Here is a 20,582-nt window from a genome sequence, read left to right on the forward strand (position 1 = left end):
GTTTTTGTGACCTGGAGGGGCTTAAGAGTCACCTGAGGGCCATAAAGCAACTGAATACAGCAAAATGAATGAGCCATTTCATGGCTATTAAAAAATCCACTTTTGTTTTTTTTTTCTGAAGTTTGTTGAGTGAATTAGCTCTCCAATATGCTGCCCCTCCCTGGAAACACAAAATCCCCAGGGGTTAGGAGGTGAGCTGGGAAGGACTAGAGCACAATGAGAATCCCTGCCTGTGTGGTTTGCTGTGTGTGTTTTAAAGGAGAGAAACATGAGCTGTTTTTGTTTGTTTGTTTTTTATTGGCAAATACTTATAGTGAAAAAGATCCAGATTGCGATGTCTCATCTTTTCAAAAAGGTACAAAGAATTTAATGCTTGAAAATGGCTTTCAGTATCTTTGGGAATCAAAAGTAGTCCTGTAGTCGGTATGTCCATTGGCTCGTCTCTGACTCCCCTGAAATGAGAAAGAAAGCGGGGAGCATATCATACCCACTACACATAGAAGCATCCAGTAATGTAATTTTTGACTGTGTAACTCAGCTTATTTTCCCATAGTCTTGAGTCATAAAATCAGACATTAGTTTTAGAAAACACTTTGATTCTAAGATGTAATAAAACTGTATTTGATGCTGTGAAACATTTTAAAGTGTGCTTTTAAAGGAAAATAATACACTTTGGATAACTATTAAGGAGCTCGGCTATTCAAAATAAACTATAAAATGCAAATAAAAATGTACTTGGATTCTGTTTGTACTTTGGCACACACCTCGGAAATCTGCTATGGCAACAAGAATGGCAGCTGAACTGAGCAGGCCCCCTGGGACCCGGCACCAACACTGCACCCACTTTCCAGAACTTGCACTTGATCTGATGCAAACTAACGCTGAGGACACCTCAGCATCTACGTCTGAGCATTTGGAGGATGCTGATTTTAAGAATGAGCAGGTTGAAGTGGCATGGAGGGAGCAGAGAAGCAGGCAGAGGCAGACCCGATATGCCCTCAGAGGACACTTTGGGGCAGCATTTGGGGAGGGTGGAAGGAAGGAATCTGAAGCCTCATAAGTCAAGGTTTTAGAACTTGACTACCACTTCCTGGCTGGGTGGGCGATCTTGGACAAGTCATTTAACTCCTTCTTCATTTCCTTTCTCAATTAATGGGTATAAAAAACATTCCGGGTGGTACAGTGGATAAGAATCTGCCTGCTAAAGCAGGGGACATGGGTTTGATCCCTGGTCTTGGAAGTTTCCGCATGCCACAGGGCAGCTAAGCCTGGGTGCCACCACTCCTGAAGTCTGTGCTCTGAATAAGAGAATTCCCCACAGTGAAAAGCCCATGCAACACAATCAGAGAGTAGCTCCTCTCTACAGCTAGAGCAACCTGCATGCAGCAATGCAGACCCAGCACAGCCAAAAATAAGATTAATTACTTTAAAAGTCCATTTTAAAAATCCCTTGCTTGTAGCAACTAGTAATAGGTGGGGACTAGAAATAATGGTTAGGAATATTGACTGGAACCAAATAGTTGACCAAGAAATGACAAATGGTAATATTACCAGGATACACAAGAAAGTAAATCAATAATAAAGGAAGAGGTTAGCTATCATTTATAGCTGAGGGAGTATCCTGTAACCTCGTTTTTGTTATTCAGTAAAGGTAATATCAAGGGATTTCTCTAATTTATGAATATTGAAAGTCTGTGATATGGTAACCAGCTTCCAAGATTATGTCCTGTGCCTCATAGTCTTCATGGCTAGAGGGGGATGTGTAGTCTCTCCATATTGTAAGAGGACTGGCCTGTGTGGTTTATAGAATATGGCAGAAATAATGGAAGTCACTTCTGAGATTAGGTCATAAATACATTGTATCCATATGCAAATGAATGAGGTTGGATCTTTATCTCATACCATATGCAAAGAATTTAGTAAAAAAATGGATCAAATACCTGAATATAAAAACTAGAACTATAAAACTCTCAGGAAAAACACAGGAAAATCTTTATGACCTTGGGTCACGCAATGGTTTCTTAGCTGTGACATCAAAAACACACAGACACAAAAGAAAAAAGTGGATAAACTTGACGCCATCAAAACTAAAAATTTTCGTGTTTCAAGACCTAAGTCTTGGGATTTCCCTGGTAGTCCAGTGGCTAAGACTCCAAGGTTCCAATGCAGGGTGCCCAGGTTCAACCCCTGGTCAGGGAACTAGGTCCCATATGCCACAACTTAAAAAAGAAAAAAGATCCCTCATGCCACAGTGAAGGCTGACAATCCCGTGCACCTCAACTAAGACTCAGCATATCCAAATACATAAATAAATACGTAAAAAAAAAAAGACCAAAGTCTTGATCAAGAAATGGAAAAGAAAAAAATTTTCTCCCACAAAATAGGAGGAAAAAATTTTGCAAATTGTATTTGATAAGGGTCTTGTATCTAGAATATATAAAGAACACATAGAGCTCAATAATAAAAAGACAAATAAATGTACAAAGGATCTGAACAGGCCTTTCTCCAAAAAAAATATACACACAGCCACTAAACACATGAAAAGATGATCAATATCACCGCCCATGAGGGAAATGCAAATAAAAAACACAATGAAATACCACTCTATCCTGACTAGGATGGCTGTATTAAAAAAGACAATAACAAGTGTTGGCACGGATGTGAAGAAACCCAGCCTTTTATATGTTGCTGTATGTACTGGGAACGTAAAACAGTATGATTACTTTGAGAAGCAGTTTGGCAGTTTTTCAAAACGTTAAACACTGACTTATCATATAACAGCAATTCCATTCCTAGGTATACGCCTAAGAGACGTAAAAATACATGTGGACACAAATACTTGTACATGAATATTCATAGTGGTATTGCTCATAACAGCCAGACAGTGGAAACAACCCAAATGTCTATCAATTGATAAATGGATGAATAAAATGTGGTCTGTCCACATAATGGAATATTATTCAGCACTAGAAAGGAGTGAAGTACTGATACATGCTACCAAAAGGATGCTCTTTGAAAACGTGCTAAGAGAAAGAAGCCAACCATGAAATATCACACTGTATGACCACACTTATATGAAAAGTTCAGAATAGGTAAATTCCTACAGAGAGAAAGTAGATTACTTGTTGTTTAGAGCTGGGAGGCTTAGAGAGAAATAGTTATGGGGTTTCTTCTGGGGGTAATGGAAATTTTCTAAAATTGATCGTGGTGATGGTTGCACAACTTTGTGAATATCCCCAAAATATTCACATACTACACACCCAAGTACTTAATAGCCAGCTTAAAAAATAGAATATTACCAAGAATATTACTCACCCCAGTGGAATTGCCTTCTCTCCTCCCAAAGGAACCTGAATTTTCTGTTAATCCTTCCTCCACTTTTCTTTCCATCTATTGTTTTCTAAGGTTTCAGGTTGTTTGCTTGTTTGGGCCATAGTGGCCAACATGTTTGCAGTGGGCAGGACTTTAGACCAGACTAACCAATTTTCAGTTTCCTGGGTGAAAAACCCAGACAAGAAAATTTTAATACCCATCTTCCTTCTCCCATGACCACCCTAAGTAACTTGGACTCTGGGTGGCATGGCTGTGCCTTGAATGCCGTTAGTCATGGACCATTAAAAACCAAAGAGACTTTAAATATTATCTAGCCTGAAGATGGTGGACTTCCCCGACGGCTCAGTGGTAAAGAATCCGCCTGCCATGCAGGAGACGCAGGAGATGTGGGCTCAATTCCTGGGCCGGAAAGATTGCCTGGAGGAAGAAATGTCAACCCAGCCCACTATTCTTGTCTGGAAAAAAATCTATGGACAGAGGAGCCTGGCAGGCTGCAGTCCTTGGGGTCTCTAAGAGTTGGACATGATTAAACACAGCACAGCAGCAGAAGCAGCCCAAAGATGATAAATACCTGCAGGAGGCTGCCACTCCAATGCTCATGCAGACCTCTAATCAGGCAGGGTGTTTTTTCATACTGACCTGTCTTGACCCCAGGGAACAGATGGTGGCCATCACTACCATCAACCAGCCACAGAAAGGGGACTAACATTTATAGACCCTTACTATATGGCAGGGACTGTGCCAAATGCTTCCCACTTTATCTTATTTAATCACCACCGTTCTCTAAGCACTGGTATCTCCATTTAGGGATGAGGAAGCATCACTCAGAGATCACTGAGTCACCTGTCCATGCAGTTAGCAAATGTCGGGATAGAGATTCAAACTCATGCAGCTGGGGAGCTGGGTGGAACCTGCCCACCCCTGCCCCTCTCCCCTCACCTCCACCCTGGAGAGTAACACAAATTAATCACAGTGAAAACATGCCTTGAGACCCCACAGAAGTCCACCTCAATCAGACACCTGAAGGGAGCTACCAAGTAGATCCTCACCTGAGAGAGCACAGCCTCTCTCTAGGCAGACATTAGTCCACAGCAGTGGGATTCTCCAACCCTCATCCCTGGAGGTGATGAGAAAAAGGAGGGAGATGGGAAGTAATGTGCCCTTTGGGATCAGCATCCTGGAGCTGACGCCCCTGCAGGGAGGTCACCGAAAGAGACCTCTTCTTTCCTGCTCTGTCCAACTGCAGGCTCAACTCTCTGAGGGCTCACAGACAGAGGTTTTAACAACTTCGGAAGTTCTAGGTTAGAGACTCAACTCTAGATGGGCCACGCCCAGGGCCTAGTTCCCATAGCCCTCATCTGATAGGAACCCCCAGGAGGCCCATGGGCGCCCATGGGTGGCGCCCAGGTGGGGCCCACCCTGGAGCGCTTACTTGGGCACGGTCATGCTACAGGCACACACATCACTTGAGGGAACTGAATTCTGGCTCCGAACAAAGGAGGGGCCGGTGGGCAGCCCAGAGGGACTTCTGCCGTTCCTGCAGGAAATGCTTCAGCCTCCAGGGCTGGTGGAAGCTGTGTGGAACCAAATTAAAAACAAACACCTAAAAATGCTGTTTTTAAGTTGGACAGAAAGAGACTCAGAGTGATGAGTACAGAACGGAAACGGCTCACGGCAACTGAAACGGGAGGGACTGAAGCACAGTAGCCCTGGACTTCACTCCACATCTCAAAGTCTTGAGTCAGACCCTGATGTTTGAGCTGTCTGTTGACTTCCTGAAGCCTAATTACAGCCTGGGGACCCATATGTTCCTCTGGGTAATGCACGCAGCCCTGATGACACCCCCTCCCCACCCCACCTTGCCACATGTGGCGTGAAACAGGAGACCAGGCACAACAGGAAAGGGTCGTCCAGGTCCCCGACATGCCTCCTGAGCCGGTGCCAGCCTGACGTCGCTGCAATTTCCGACTCTCACTGGCGCCATCCCTGGCTCTGTGCCCTCTTTATCCCAAGTGAAAGGGACGGTTGTGTCACTTGGTGCCCTGGTTCCCCGGCATATTTACTCTTCTTTGTAGAGGATATTTCAAGCCTGTCCTCTTTCCCACAGTATCTAGGACAAAGCTCCCCTCACAGATGGAGAGAGGCCTGTGGATCTTGCTCCGGCTCCGCGCCTTGTCCCAGGATAAACAGTTCTCCCCTCAGCTTTATGAATTATTTCCTTAGTCTTACTTAACTTAGAAACTGTTTTTAATTGACCTGATGTCTCATGATCTATTGATAAGAGTACCACTTAAAGTGTCCCAGGTGCATGTAAATCACTGTTAATTTGATGTTAAATCTAGGCCTTGGCAGAGATTAGATTCAAACTCAGATTTTTACTTAGATTCTATGGCTCTTTCCTTTATGCCTTTCTGCTTCCCCTAAGAAGGAGACAGAGGAGAAGAAGGATGTGGGGAAGGGAAGGGAGGTAGAGGTGGTCTCTGGTTGCAAGTGACAGAAACTGACATCCAAGGGAATTTTTTAGAGGGGCACCAGGTGGCTTTCAGAATCCAGTGACATGTCTAAGAACAGGACTTTGAAAGGGACATGAACTAGAGTCTGTCTGGGGTCTGTGCAGGAGAAACTAATTAATAGCTGCCTTGGGGCACTGCCTTGGGGATAAATTTGCTCTAACAATTTCTGTCTCACTTTGAGGAACTGTCAAAGTCCCAGGATACAGCCTGACTGGTTGTATCAGCACCATTTGTGTGTCCTAAGCCAGGACTGAGAAGAGCCCCAATACGGTACCAGTGTAGGGGCGGGGCACAGATAAACATTTAGCTCTCTATGTGCTGTCAGCAAATGAAGTCAGATGGATGCTGAGTGCCCAAACAACAAATAAACTACTATGCCAAAATTTCCAGGTGTGGGGGACTACGATCCTGGCCACTCCAAACTGGATTAGGGCTGGGGCAGGGCCCTGCCCACTGAGTCTTACTCTTGCCACTGGGGCGGCCACCATCATTACCACCATCTCCTTCTATCCTCCAAACCTGGCTGCTGGGAGGGAGTGTTTCTTCTCTCAGGAATTAGTCCTCATTCGAAAACTTAACATCCGGAGCTAAGGCTGAAGACCAATCAGCTGCTCAAAGTCAACGGTGTAGACACAACTGTCTTATAAAGACCACTCAGTCATAATGCAGTGGTCTTTATCCTCAAACAACTTGAATTGGACGTCTAACACCACTTACCAGCTATGATACTCTGAGAAAATACCCATCTGCTCTCTGAGCCTCAGTTTGCTCAGCTGTAAAATGGGGAGATATACCATGTACTCTGCTTCAGTCTACATGTCGTTCTAGCAAATGAAGTAAAAACTGTCAGAATTTGTAAGCTGTGAGCTATACACAGATACAAAGAGGCATTTCTATAATTTTCATTATTATCAAGAGAAGCCAGGCCACTCGGATAAGTGGACAGAGCAGGAAATGCAGCTAGAAACCGCAATAACTGAGGGGAGGTTTTGAGGAGTAGCGGGTGGGAGCCTGGAGCGCAGTCATCTAGACCGTCAGATTCTTCTCAAGGTCAAGTGCTGCAGATAGGTGAGGTTTCGCTAGACTCCATCACACATCCCAAGGCCAAATGGCCTGAAGGCAGACTTACAAATTCCAACAGTCATTTTAGAAGCTCTGATTTAAGCTCTCTGTCCTTTGTTGAGAACCCAAGTGCTTAAAGCCTTCATGGCAATTAAACTTCTTGAGGTTGAGCATTAACAAAGCTGGGTTGCCTGCAGACTCCCTTCCTTGCCTCTCATCCTCGCTTCCTCCCCTTGGCATCGGGCAAGGCTGGAACCCGATAAAATGCTCCCTTTCCCATCGCCTGCCTGGATCTCGCTGGCCAGGCTTCCTGCAGCTGCGCTCCAAGATCAGCATTTCAGTCATCGCTCCCTAATAGCTTCATCGCTCCCTACTCCAGGGGGACGTGAATCCCTCCCCTCGCTTGCACGCCCCACTTCAAACCATCTGCACACACTACAGGATGCTTGCCACCTGACATCTTGAGGTTCAAAGCTGCCCAAACCCTTCAAAATCTCACTGCTTGTGCTATGCATGCCCTCAGAGCATGAGACAGAAAGCAGCCTCTCATCTCATCTTAAATGTTCCATACAGATTCTAGGGAACTGGTCTGTCACAAGATGGGCTTGGTCTAACATCAGACATTTTTTTTTTTTACTATTTTCTCATTGATTTCCAAATCCTTGTCCCTTAGCGAGTATTCCAGATCCCTTCTTAAAATCCTATTCCCACTCATGTCTTTATTGCTTACTTAATTCCCAGAGGCTTCCTGAGGTTATGGACTGTTTTATTTTTGGCTGTATCCCTAACACCCAGGGCAGTACCTGCCCCATCAGAAGTGCTCAATACATGCTTGTGAAGTGAGGGCCCGCCTGCATGGATAAGCCCTCTGACACTGCTGTGACAGGCAGTATCTCCGGTAGAAACTAAGCATTGTGAAAGCAGAATTCTGATAAGGGTTCTGTTAACCTGGTGGTCTCACTCTGGGAGTTAGAATCTTGTTTGGACATCACAGCTGCTGCTGCTGCTGCTGCTAAGTCACTTCAGTCATGTTTGACTCTGTGCGACCCCATAGACGGCAGCCCACCAGGCTCCCCCGTCCCTGGGATTCTCCAGGCAAGAACACTGGAGTGGGTTGCCATTTCCTTCTCCAATGCATGAAAGTGAAAAGTGAAAGTGAAGGCGCTCAGTCGCATCCGACTTGCAGCGACCCCATGGACTGCAGCCCACCAGGCTCCTCTGTCCATGGGATTTTCCAGGCAAGATTACCGGAGTGGGGTGCCATTGCCTTCTCCCTTGGACATCACTAGGGGAACCTCTATTACAGGTTTATAATTGTAATGACATCCAATAGCATTTTTACTGTAGAACTTCTAAAGAGAGCAAAGGAATTGGTTGAGACCATCTGAAACTTCACTCTGAAATGAGAATCACAGACGGCTCACTGTAAAGTAAACTTAAGCCTAATTACGTATTGTGAACTATACAGCGATACTGTGGGATTCTGACGTTAATTTCCAGTCACTCCTCACCAAGGACTGGGGAAAATCCTTAGCTGAGTACCACTGAAACGTCCCTGTTTTCAGCTGGTCTGGGTTTACTGTCTGTGTACCACTCACGGAGCCTCTCCCTTCAGCTTCCAGGCTGCTTCTGCCCCTCACTGTGTGGTCTGGGGAAGTCCCACTCCCTGCAGCAGGATCACGACTTGTGTCACTGCAGAGACTTCTTATATTCTGTTTGAAATCCTACACAATCCAGATTTTAAATTAAAAAGCGGAAAGTGGAAAGATTTGGATAGAGGTTCACAGAATGCCATCACTGAAAGAGACACGAAGCATCACTGAGTCCAAGGATCACATGGCTTTCTTCCTCAGGTGTCTTGCCAAGCAGTGCCGTGCCCAGGCTTTGCCAGAAAGAACTCAGCGGCCATTTGGTGGTCTAACCACAGGCAGAGGATGAGAGTGACACTGTGACGTATCTGGCTCCTGGCAGAAAGTGAGGGGAGTCACGCGGGGGAAGGGAGGGCAGGACTCACAAATAGCCCTGGTGTTTCAGGAAAGTGGAGACCCGGTGGCAGAAACAGTATCCTTTTACTCAGTATCAATTGACACTCGCAATCACTGTCATTCCAACAGGACTAGTAGCACAGAGAAAAATAGTGGCCTGAATGCCACCTGGCTGGCATGGAGCGAAACAGCCTCAAATCCAAACTCCCGTCAAACAGCTAAAGCAGCAGCTCGGCTGATTTTCAGCTCGTGAGTGTTGGCGGGAGCCCAAGACAATGGCAGAGCAGCGAAGACCCTCCTCCCTTGGACCAGGTGCATCCAACTTCATGGAGCAGACATGTCAGGAGAATCTCTGCTCTAAACTGATTTCTGCAGGCCTTCTCTCAGCTTCAGGAGAAGGCAAGTTGCCATCCCATGAAGGAGAGCAAATCAGCTTGCATCTGGGGACACAAAATGCTGGGGACATTAAAAAAGTTGTAATTTAAAGAAAAGTGGACAACGCTTTGATGAGATACAAACAAACACATACATACGAGCCAGAAAGAGAGCTATAAATTACTGCTCATCAAGAAAAATAAACCAATGGGATTATAAAGGGGATAATACAACCTGTAAATCGTCTGGTGCTCTGAATTTCTGATAGAAGTGAAACACAAAATTCGTAAGTTTAAAATTCCAAACCTAAAATTAGAATGTTCAGCTGTAGAGACTGCGTAAATGAAGGATTATGTACTTAATGAGTGTTATGCACCTGTTAAATATCATGATTATTAAGAATGAAGAAGCACGGGAAGATGCTTGTGATGACTTCAAGTGAAACCACAAATTTTTAAACTTGGGAAATGTGTTTACAACTAGGAGGAAAAGTGTTTCCCTGGAAAAAGCCCTCTTTATTCTTTTATAGAGTAAGAAAGGGTTAATGTTACATATTATGTAGTTTCATACATTATTACAGCTCTCTCCTGTTTTTATCTGTCCATCAGGCATCAAAATAATTACAATATTTGTGCTCAAGAGCTGTAACCATAGGTGGTTTTCCTTTTGTTAGTTTTATTACATCATTCCTCCTAGTTTATTGCAGCAATATTAGAAAAGTGATAAAAGTAAAATAAAAACATTTATAATTCTACCCTGGAGAGAGAACACTTTGGTGTTTTCCTTTCTAGGTATTTTCATATACAGATAGATTCACAAGCACATTTATTGTGTAAAATTAGAGTCATCCTCTACATCTGGTGAGCATCTATAACCACTGACCTCACACTGGCTGGTACCATTGTTGCAATGGGGAAGCCTCCTCCCTCCTTTGGGTGGAAGTTCATGGTCAGACAGATGACAGAATATTTTGTAACCCGATCAAGTCCTGCATGGTGCTTTACAAAATGTTAAACCTGAAACTGAAATAATGTGTAATCTTCTCATTTTCTACAGACGTAGCCCCTCCCCTGATAATCTGATCAGCAATTTGCGTTTGTCCTAGAAAAAAACAACAAAGGGCAGGATGGCTCATCAAATCCCATGCCCTTGCCAAATGGTGTGTGGAAAAGAAAATGTCAAGTGGTCCTGCTAGAGGCACCCGACCAAGAACGGCACCCCCAGGGAGGAAGAGAGGGTGCCTGCCAGGTCCCCCCAACCTCCTGGTGCCCAGACATCATCCACCCTCTCCATGCCTGGGCTGTGTGCCCCCCGCACCGCCCCCCGCCACGGGGGAGGGAGGCTCCAAAGCGCTTGGATGCTGCTATCACAGAAACGGGAAAGTCACGGTGAAGACACTGGTGAGGAGCTGCCACTCCCCCTGTGTTTGCAAGGCATTCAGCCTCTGGGGCTGTGAGCTGCTAGAGGCCTCTTCCTGCTCATGCTGTTTATTTGCTAAATCAGGTCCTACTCTTTTGCGACCCCATGAACTATAGCTCACCAGGCTCCTCTGTTCATGGGATTTCCCAGGCAAAAATACTGGAGTGGGTTGCCATTTCCTTCTCCAGAGGATCTTCCTGACTCAGGGATGGAACCCTTGTCTCTTGCATTGTAGGCAGATTCTTTTCCACTGAACCACCTGGGAAGCCATTTGTTTCCTGGAGCAGCCGAAAGTTAAGTACCACAAGCCGACAAAAACAGGAATTTCTCGTCTCACTATTCTGGAAGTTGGAAATCCAGGTGCGAAGCTTCTAGGGGAGGATGCTTCCTTGCCTCCTGCTTCTGGAAGCCCCAGCTGTCCCCTGGCTTATGGCAGCGCACCTCCGAGCTCTGCCTCTGTCTTCACGCGGCTGTCTTCCCTCTGCCCATGTCTTCACAGGACGTTCTGCAGAGTGTGCCTCTCAGTCTCTCGTGCTGTAAGGACATCTGTCAAAATGCATCAGGACCCACCCTAATGACCGCATCTTAACCTGTTTATGTCTGCACAGACCCTGTATCCCAATGTTACTGAGTCCGAGCTCGCTCTGCTCACCGCAGGACACTGAGGGACGAGGCGCTGGTGCAAAGAATATGACCAATGGCAGTCTAATGTCTCAAAATAACCATATGATCAGGGTCTGGGTGCCAGGTTCTTTTATAGATCAGAGATGGGGGGAGGTGAGGAAACGATGTAAAAAGGCCATTCGTCTTGCATATGTCTCCTCGAAAGGTCAGTCTAAGGCAGAGGATGTTTTAACTTCTTCCTGTCAGCTACAGGTGGACAGGGTCCTGAACAAAGGCACTTTAGATTAACAGTCAGGCAGAGGGGCAAGATTCTCTGAGGCAGGCCATTCTGTGCTGATAAAGGTCGTATTGTCAAAGGTATGGTTTCTTCAGTAGTTACGTACGGACGTAAAGAAGGCTGAGCGCCAAAGAACTGATGCTTTTGAACTGTGGTGCTGGAGAAGACTCTTGAGAGTCCCTTGGACAGTAAGGAGATCAAACCAGTCAATCCTAAAGGTAATCAACACTGAATATTCATTGGAAGGTCTGATGCTGAAGCTGAAGTTCCAATACTTCGGCTACCTGATATGAAGAGTTGATTCATTGGAAAAGACCCTGATGTTGGGAAAGACTGGGCAGAAGGAGAAGGGGGTGACAGGATGAGATGGTTGGATGGCATTGTTGACTCAATAGACATGAGTTTGAGCAAACTCCCAGAGATAGTGAAGGATAGGGAAGCCCGGTGTGCTGCAGTCCACAGGGTCACAAAGAGTCAGACATAACTGAGCAACTGAACAATAGAACACCAACAATATAACAAAAGCCATAAAAAGTAAGTCAAAGAAACAGTTTCAACATGAATTGACTTTTCCCTGCAGCACCAATAAGGAGACTGGGGTTTAGAACCATGACATTTCTTTTTTAGGGACCAACTGTATCCATCCTCTTTCACTCTTTAGGTATACCTGGAATGAGTTATTAAATAAATAAGACAGGTTGAGTATCTAACATTCCTACAACTCTGCTTCCTAATACACCTCTTATAACACTCAAAATCTTTTTGGTGTCTTTATGACAATTATAGCTTTGGAAAGGTCGTTCAACTTCTCTGGGGCTTGTGCTACGCTTAGTCCCTCGGTCGTGTATGATTCTTTGCGATCCCATGGACTGTAGCCCTCCAGGCTCCTCTGTCCATGGGGATTCTCCAGGCAAGAATACTGGAGTGGGTAGCTTATCCTTTCTCCAGGGCAACTTCCCAACCCAGGAATCGAACTGGGGTCTCCTGCATTGCAGGCAGATTCTTTGCCAGCTGAGCTACCACTTAATGAGCTAATGCATTGCCTTTGAAGGTGTCAGCCTTGACACTGGTGGGAACTAAGTGTTGTTTTGACGACTATGAATGACCCAGGAATGCCAGTCTTTCTCCTAACTTCTGCAGGTGACTCACATATGTTGCTTCTCAGGTACAGTTAAAGGCTACTTACCAGGAATTCTAAAAAATTTGGTATTCATAAGCCAAAATTAGTGTCCACAGGGTTCACCAAGGATTCAAATTTGTTTTTCCATGCTATATACCGGCAGGATTCCTCCAGATTTTGGAAGGAGACTTTTTAGTTAGTTGCTTGGCATTTGTTTTGAGTTGTTGTGGTTTCCAATAGCTGTTATTCATACATTTTATTTATAAATTGCTATTGGTTTTATGCCCTCATCATCCATTTTAGTCTGATAAGAGACTCTGGGTTTTTCCTGTGGTGAGTATTTGGGTCCTATAAATTGTTCATCATTAATGAATGTAATTAAGGAAGTAATCCCATACAGATCCCAATTGCTTGAAGAGATGGAGGTACAGTCCCTTATGGTTTGCCTGGATTGTAGAGTGACCATCCATTCCAGTCTGCCCAGGACTGAGAGAGTTGCCAGGATGTGGAACTTCCATTGCTAAAATTGGGAAAATCTGGGCAGCCTGGCACCACTGGTCTCACTCTCACGTAGGGACACTGGCTCAGTGGCTTGCTTGCCTGTGGTTTTATGCTACTCTAGTAACTTGCATCTCACAGTTGAGGTTAGTGTAATAAAATGAAGTAGGGTTATTTTTGAGACTGGAGAGCACTCACAATGTGAAGCCCAGTGTCCGTCAGGCCCCTTCTCCTTTAACACAGATGGGAAGCGAGCCCAGTGTCCCAGGTTCAGCCAGTTCAGTGCAGCAAATTCAGTGGGCTCCTCTGTGATTCTCACTGCCCTCCCTAGAAGCTCATTGCCCTAATTATGCAAGGGAGGCATGGAACAAATAGGCATGAACTGGGCGTTCTTTGGAGTTGCCCATGGGGGTATAGTCAAAAAAGTTTAGGGCCCCTGGTTAAGGGACACAGAGTGACGCTGCTCTTGCTGCCACCCCTCCGTAGCCTCGGGCTGCAGACCCACCGTGACTTAGCTCGAGGCTCTCGACAAATGCAGAGGGAGGTCCGCAGCCTTGTGAAGCTTCCCTGCAGGTGTGACCGAGAATCACCCAAAGCAAGGGTAATTCTTGCCACCTTAGGAAGATTTTGATACTTAGCCTCCTTGGAGAGTGTCCAGTACAGATCCCCGGTTTTATGGGAAGCGGGGAGCGGGGAGAGAGCTGCTATTTATTGATGTCTCACCTTCGGCATGGCAGAGCTCAGATAAGGGGCTTTTTGCTTCTGACTTAATCTACTTTCATCCTCACAGCAGCTCTATGAAGTGCGATTGACCTGACTTTGTAGATGAGGAATCTACTTTCTTGGCCCAATGTACGTCAAACCCTGGGGTCACAAAGGACCCAGTGTTCCACTCGCTTGAGCAGAGATTGCTCTCAAACTGTAAAAGAAGCAGAAGACTCAAAAAGCCCAAACAAACAAGAGGTTGACAATATAAAAATAAAACCAACACATACTCAGTCTGGCATGAAAGCTGCTGAGGGGGCCGTCCTTATAACTCGCTGCCTACGCTCGCTTCACCCCAAGCCCTGGGCAGCTCCTCCCCCACTGTCTCGGTTGCACTTAGGGCTTCCTTGGCTCCTGGGGCATCGTGGCCACCATAAAAGGTGGCTGCTCCCCCCTCCAACATACATCTCTTCTCAGTTTGGAATGTCTTTTCAAATACAAATATTTTTCTGCCCTACATTTCTGGAGGACGTGTCCTTAAGTGCGGGTAGGCGACCGTGTTGTGACCTGGTGCCTGCTCAGCTACAAGGTTTTTCTGTCCCCCTGTCAGGGGACAGATATTCAGCATTCCAGACAGGGCTAGTGGTGGGACTGCTATTTATTTAGCTGCTAATCCCACTTATGTGAAATTAATTTACTCTACCACTATAACTCACCTTGCTTCCTGCCTTGAAGGGCTCCTGTAATTTATACCTAACTGCTTCTCTGTGCCCTGCTTCCTGGGCTGAGGCTTGGGAGCTGGGTCTTGGGGTGACTCATGTTAGGAGGTGGTTTATACAGGAGAGAGGTTTTCTCATTATAGACTGAGGAGGGTTAGTGGTGTTGATTTTTTTTTTCTCCTAATAAATGGTTCCCCTTTAGGCCACCCCTTTCCAAGGAAGTTTGTTTACTATTATTAAACTTCCCAACTCCAAATACAGGCTGCTCCAGTTTAGACAGTGTGCAGATGACTCTCCACCTTTTCTAGGACAAACCCAGCCCCTGGGTTCTCACCCACCTCCATCCTTGATGAAATGCAAGTTGGTTGCACCATCCCAAAACAGGTGCTCAACGATTGATGCATCTGGGCTGCTCCTGGAATAAAGGGCTTATGGGCCCACTACTTATCAGGTTTTACAAACATCTCTACAAAGTAGGGGATTCCCATTAAAGCTTCCCAAATAAAGGTCCCCTGGCCAGGGTCTCTCCCTTTTCTTGTGGCAGGGGTGAGCAGGAAGCATTGGCATTGAGGCTGCTGGTGACAGGTCTCTTCCATAGAGACCAGAAGGATCCCTGCTGGCCTCCTGTGTACACCCCCACATTGAGCTCCTGCTCTGAGCAGACAGCGGGGGTAGTGGTCTGAAGATCTGGTTCTAACCTTCTAGAGACACTGTCCTATTCCTAACTCACTTCCATTTCAGTTGGATGCCTTTGAAGAAGCCAAGAAAAGGCAGCCTCAGAGGTCTGCCAACACGGTGAATGCGGTCCCTTAAACAAATGAAGGGACTGGTGACGTTCCAACTCATATACAATCCCCAGTGTCTTCTCGGAAAAACCCTATGTTGGCTGTAGAACGAAGCCAGCCTTCAGTCAGGTTTGAGCCTTTTGTCCTGCCTATTTCCCATCCTTGTGTGTATGTGTGTGTGTGTTCTCAGTTGCTCAGTTGTGTCCAACTTTTTGTGACCCCATGGACTGTAGCCCACCAGGCTCCCTCTGTTCATGGGATTTCCCAGGCAAGAAAACAGGAATGGTTACCATTTCCGATTCCAGGTGATTATCCCAATCCAGGGATTGAACTTGCGTCTCTTGTATCTCCTACAAGCAGATTCTTTGCCGCTGAGCTGTCAGGAAAGCCATATGTTTTAGTACACACACCAATTTAAAAGCACATTCAAAATTATCCTGAGCTCTCTGCCCATTGCTAACTCCCTGCCTTTGCTGCGTGGTGCCCTGGAGGAACTAGAAAGCCCTCTTCATCCTTTACACCCAGCAAGTCTGGAGTGATCTTGCTCTAGCTCTGGAAGCCTCAGCTGGAAGAAATACTCTGTGACCCTATGCATTCCCAGGCAGTTCGTCCCTCCCTCAGGTTCCACAAGTATGCTCTGTACAGGTTCATCTGGCCCTGGAGATGTTAATCCTGACATATGTGTTCTCTGCCTCCCCCAACGATCCTGTGGATGCTGTGAGACGAGGGACTTCACGTTCATGCAGAACCCCTCACTGCAGAAGGCCAGTAATGAATGGGACTTGATGATAACACAACCGGTTATCTACTAGTTGGATCCAGAGTGTAGCTTCTTGCTTTGAAAGTGAGTTTTGGTGTCTGGAAGACCTCACTGCTAATCTCAACTGTGTCAACTCTGAGCTTTATGACCTTCAGCAAGCTATTTAACCTCATTGGGCTATTTCTCACCCGTGAAAACAGACACTCAGGGTAATTGGCTTCTTGGTTTGTTGTGAATTTAAACAAAGTAACACATGTGAAAGGCATGGCTGGTGCCTTGGCTGGCACTGAATCAGGTCTCAATAAACAGCAGCCATTATTATTACCTGATTCTTTTTTGGTCTGGTGCCCAGGTATCCCTGCTCCAGTAAGACTCAACAAATAGTGAATTAATGGAGATCTTGGTTTTAGGGGAGGCATGGTAGAGGCAACATTGAAGTGAGGCTTGGAGATCCATTAAGGAGAGAAATTAGAGGTAAACCCAACCCTATTTCTGAACCACCTGCAGTCAGACTAGTTCTTAGCTGATTCTCCAGATATTGCAGTGTTTTTCCAGAGGCAGGTGAAGAGTGATTGTATGTGACTCTGAAGATCTGTATTTGTCACCTGACCTTGAGAGTAACAAACAGACCCTGAGGAAGGTAGCTCTGATTACAGTCATGGACTTGGAAGAGCTCTTTCAAGGCAGATTGATTCATTGGACCCGAAATACAGCTCAACAGCCCACACACAGACTCCATCTTTGGCAAACTGCCCTGCCTACTTCTTTCTCTCTTGCCCTGATAAATTGATCTGTGTGTGTGAGTTGGTGCTTTATTGTTGAGGGGTGTGTGTGTGTGTGTGTGTGCGCGCGCTGCTGGTGTGTGTGTGTGTGTGTGTGTGTGCGTGCGCGCTGCTGTCCCAGGATGGAAGCTCCTGGCTGGGGGGCCCTCTGTCTGAGCGATTTTCAACCCTGACACTAGAAGTTCTCCTATTCCATTTCTTCATGTAGTGGCTTTGATTGCATTCCTCTTGTGGGCCCAGAACGTTCCAGAGTGCCTCTCAGGCTGTCTGAACCTTCTGGCTCTGAGTGCAGTAACATGTCATTTTGCAAGGCAGGAAGAAATCTAGTCTCTGCTGCGTGCCTTGCACCAGGGAAAAGATCATTATCCCCATTAGTCAAAAGAAACTGAAGCTCAGAGGAGTTAAGGAGTTTTCCCAAGGTCAGCTGGTATTAGAACCAGGGTCCGTACCCCGGCGTTTCTGAGAAATGACCTCAGTGATGGCAGACTCCAGGCTTAGCCCTGCGGCACACAGAGGACCAGTTGTTAGCGCTTTAGCGCTGCGGCATGCGGTTCTAGTTGTTCATGCTCATTGCTGAACAGGACTCCCTTGTATGAATATGCTATAACTTGCTTATATGTTGATGGGCACTGAGTTGCCACCAGTTTGGAGGTATCACAAATAGTGTTGCTATGAGCAGTGTATTATGTCTTTTGGTGAATGCTTGTAAGCACTTTTGTCTGATATATACTTGGGAGTGTCACTGTTGGGTTGTAGGGTGGGTGTGTTTCTATGGGCTGTGTTTATATACAGAATCTTCACATCCCCTCTGTGAGGAAGGCATTGTCAGCCCCTTTATGCATGCCCGCCTTTGAGCCAGACCTGTACTTCCTCCAGAGCTCCTGAGAGATCAGGCAGAAGCAAAGGCCCAGTGGAGGAAGTGTAGGTCTGGTTCTAATGCTTGTTCACTATTGACAACCCTCTTTATTACTTTTTCTTAAGAGACTCATTATTTTGGAGACTCGTTATTTCTACATAGCAAGCTACCAAGTAAATGTCACTTGCTCACTATCTGATCTGGAACCAGAGATCAAATTCCCAACATCCACTGGATCATCAAAAAAGTAAGAGAGTTCCAGAAAAACATCTATTTCTGCCTTATTGACTATGCCAAAACCTTTAACTATGTGGATCACAATAAACTGTGGAAAATTTTGTAAGAGCTGGGAATACCAGACCACCTGATCTGCCTCTTGAGAAACCTGTATGCAGGTCAGGAAGCAACAGTTAGAACTGGACATGGAACAACAGACTGGTCTCCAATTGAGAAAGGAGTACATCAAGGCTGTACATTGTTGCCCTGCTTATTTAACTATATGCAGAGTACATCATGAGAAATGCTGGGCTGGAGGAACCACAAGCTGGAATCAAGATTGCCGGGAGAAACATCAATAATCTCAGATATGAAGATGACACTACCCTTATGGCAGAAAGTGAAGAAGAACCAAAGAGCCTCTTGATGAAAGTGAAAGAGGAGAATGAAAAAGTTTGCTTAAACCTCAACATTCAGAACACTAAGATCATGGCATCTAGCCTCATCACTTCATGGCAAATAGATGGGGAAACAGTGGAAACAGTGGCTGACTTTAATTTCAGGGGCTCCAAAATCACTATAGATGGTGACTGTAGCCATGAAATTAAAAGACGCTTACTCCTTGGAAGGAAAGTTATGACCAACCTAGACAACATATTAAAAAGCAGAGACATTACTTTGTCAACGAAGGTCCATCTAGTCAAGGCTATGGTTTTTCCAGTAGTCAGGTATGGATGTGAGAGTTGTACTATAAAGAAAGCTGAGCGCCAAAGAACTGATACTTTTGAACTGTGGTGTTAGAGAAGACTCCTGAGAGTCGCTTGGACTGCAAGGAGATCCAACCAGTCCATTCTAAATGAGATCAGTCCTGGGTGTTCATTGGAAGGACTGATGTTGAAGCTGAAAGTCCAATACTTTGGCCATCTGATGCAAAGAACTGACTCATTTGATAAGACCCTGATGCTGGGAAAGATTGAGGGCAGGAGGAGAAGGGGACGACAGAGGATGAGATGGTTGGATGGCATCACTGACTCAATGGACATGAGTTTGGGTAGACTCCGGGAGTTGGTGATGGACAGGGAGGCCTGGTGTGCTGCAGTCCATGGGGTCACAAAGAGTCGAACACTACTGAGCGACTGAACTGAACTGAACTGAAGATAGGTCACATGTAAGAAGAAAAGAACACTTTCTAAGCGGTCACCATGTGGCCAGAAAGACTTCAGGCTATTGCTGACATATGAGTGTCTCAGGTCTTTCCCCTTTGTCTGCTTCTGTTCTTCTCCATCTCTCTCTCTCTCTTTCTCTATCTCTCTATCTATATGTGTATGTATGATATACATACCATTCATACATCGCCCATATACATATATCTCATAGATAAATATATGGTGGCTTAGATGGTAAAGAATCTGCCTGCAATGCAGGAGACTCTGGTTTGATCCCTGGGTGGGGAAGACCCCTTGGAGAAGGGATTGGCTACCCACTCCAGTGGGTATTCTTGCCTGGAGAATTCCATGGACAGAGTAGCCTGGTGGGCTACAGTGAACAAAGAGTCGGATACAACTCAGCAACTAAAACTTTCACTTTCCTATATATTAGAGAGTGACAGAAAGATGTCTATCTTTATATCTTTATAATATGAAAAAATTGGGATTCCACTGTATCTTACTCTTTTAAGAAATTATTTCTATTTGTTTGGCTGTGCTGGGTATTAGTTGCAGTAGGCGGGATCTAGTTACCTGACCAGGGATTTAACCTAGGCCCCTGCACTAGAGGCACAGAGCCTTAGCCACTAAATCACCAGGGAAGTCGCATTTTTTCAATGTGACTAAAAAAGTTACTTCTAAAGCATGATTTTTAAAATATTGCTGTTTGGGATTTCCTGGTGGTCAAGTGGCTAAGAATCTGCCTGCTAATACAGGGAACATGGGTTTGATCCCTGGTCCAGGAAGATCCCATGTGCCACGAGGCAACAAAGCCTGTGAGCCACAACTACTGAGGCCAGTGCGCCCAAGAGCCCATGTTCTGGAACAAGAGAAGCCGCTGCAATGAGAAGCCTGTGTAACACTAGAGAGTAGTCCACGAGCAGCGATGAAGAACCAGTGCAGCCCAAAATAAGCAAATAAATGAAAATATTGCACTTTGATATTCCATCAATGCAGTTCCCATGATTAATTTAATTGACTCTGTGTTTCAGGATATTTAAACTCTTTCCAATATTTTGCCATTTGTCAATAACACTGCATGAATATGATTGCACCTAACTCCTGGAGGACATCTCTGGTATTTTCCTGAGGCTAAATGACAAGATGCTGAATAACCTACCAAATCGGTTGGCTTTTGAATCTCATTATCAAAATCAAACTTATGCTGCTGCCAGCACATAAAAGAGTGTCTTTTCTGACCACCCTGGCAATTTTCTATTATAAACGATCTTTCTCAACGTTATCGGTAAAACACGGTTGCTTGACTTTGATTCCTGGTGAGGTTATACATTTTGTCAGATTGCTGTCCATTCGCGTTTCTCCCTCTTTTGCATTTCGTGGTCTATCC

At 45.4% G+C, this 20,582-nt stretch overlaps 1 protein-coding gene across 13 annotated transcripts in view; it reads right to left on the bottom strand.

Moving 5' to 3' along the window:
• Nucleotides 1-276: 276 nt before the first annotated feature.
• PYROXD2 (pyridine nucleotide-disulphide oxidoreductase domain 2) overlaps nucleotides 277-20,582 on the bottom strand; it is a 49,698-nt gene continuing 29,392 nt past the window's right edge. For 5 of the 13 annotated variants that reach the window (XR_011252131.1, XR_011252125.1, XR_011252121.1 and 2 more), the window contains 2 exons: nucleotides 15,706-15,791; nucleotides 277-452 (listed from right to left, as the gene is read on the bottom strand). Coding sequence is in view for 3 of the 13 variants with exons in the window: in XM_069567479.1 (XP_069423580.1) it covers nucleotides 15,725-15,791 (67 nt within the window). In the remaining 10 variants the exon portion in view is untranslated. Of the gene's footprint in view, nucleotides 453-8,958; nucleotides 11,922-15,705; nucleotides 15,792-20,582 lie in introns of those variants that run through there. The other 8 variants (XR_011252124.1, XR_011252120.1, XR_011252117.1 and 5 more) reach the window with 4 other exon arrangements.

Source organism: Ovis canadensis, chromosome 22 (genome assembly GCF_042477335.2).
Source record: "Ovis canadensis isolate MfBH-ARS-UI-01 breed Bighorn chromosome 22, ARS-UI_OviCan_v2, whole genome shotgun sequence".
NCBI lineage: Eukaryota > Metazoa > Chordata > Mammalia > Artiodactyla > Bovidae > Ovis > Ovis canadensis.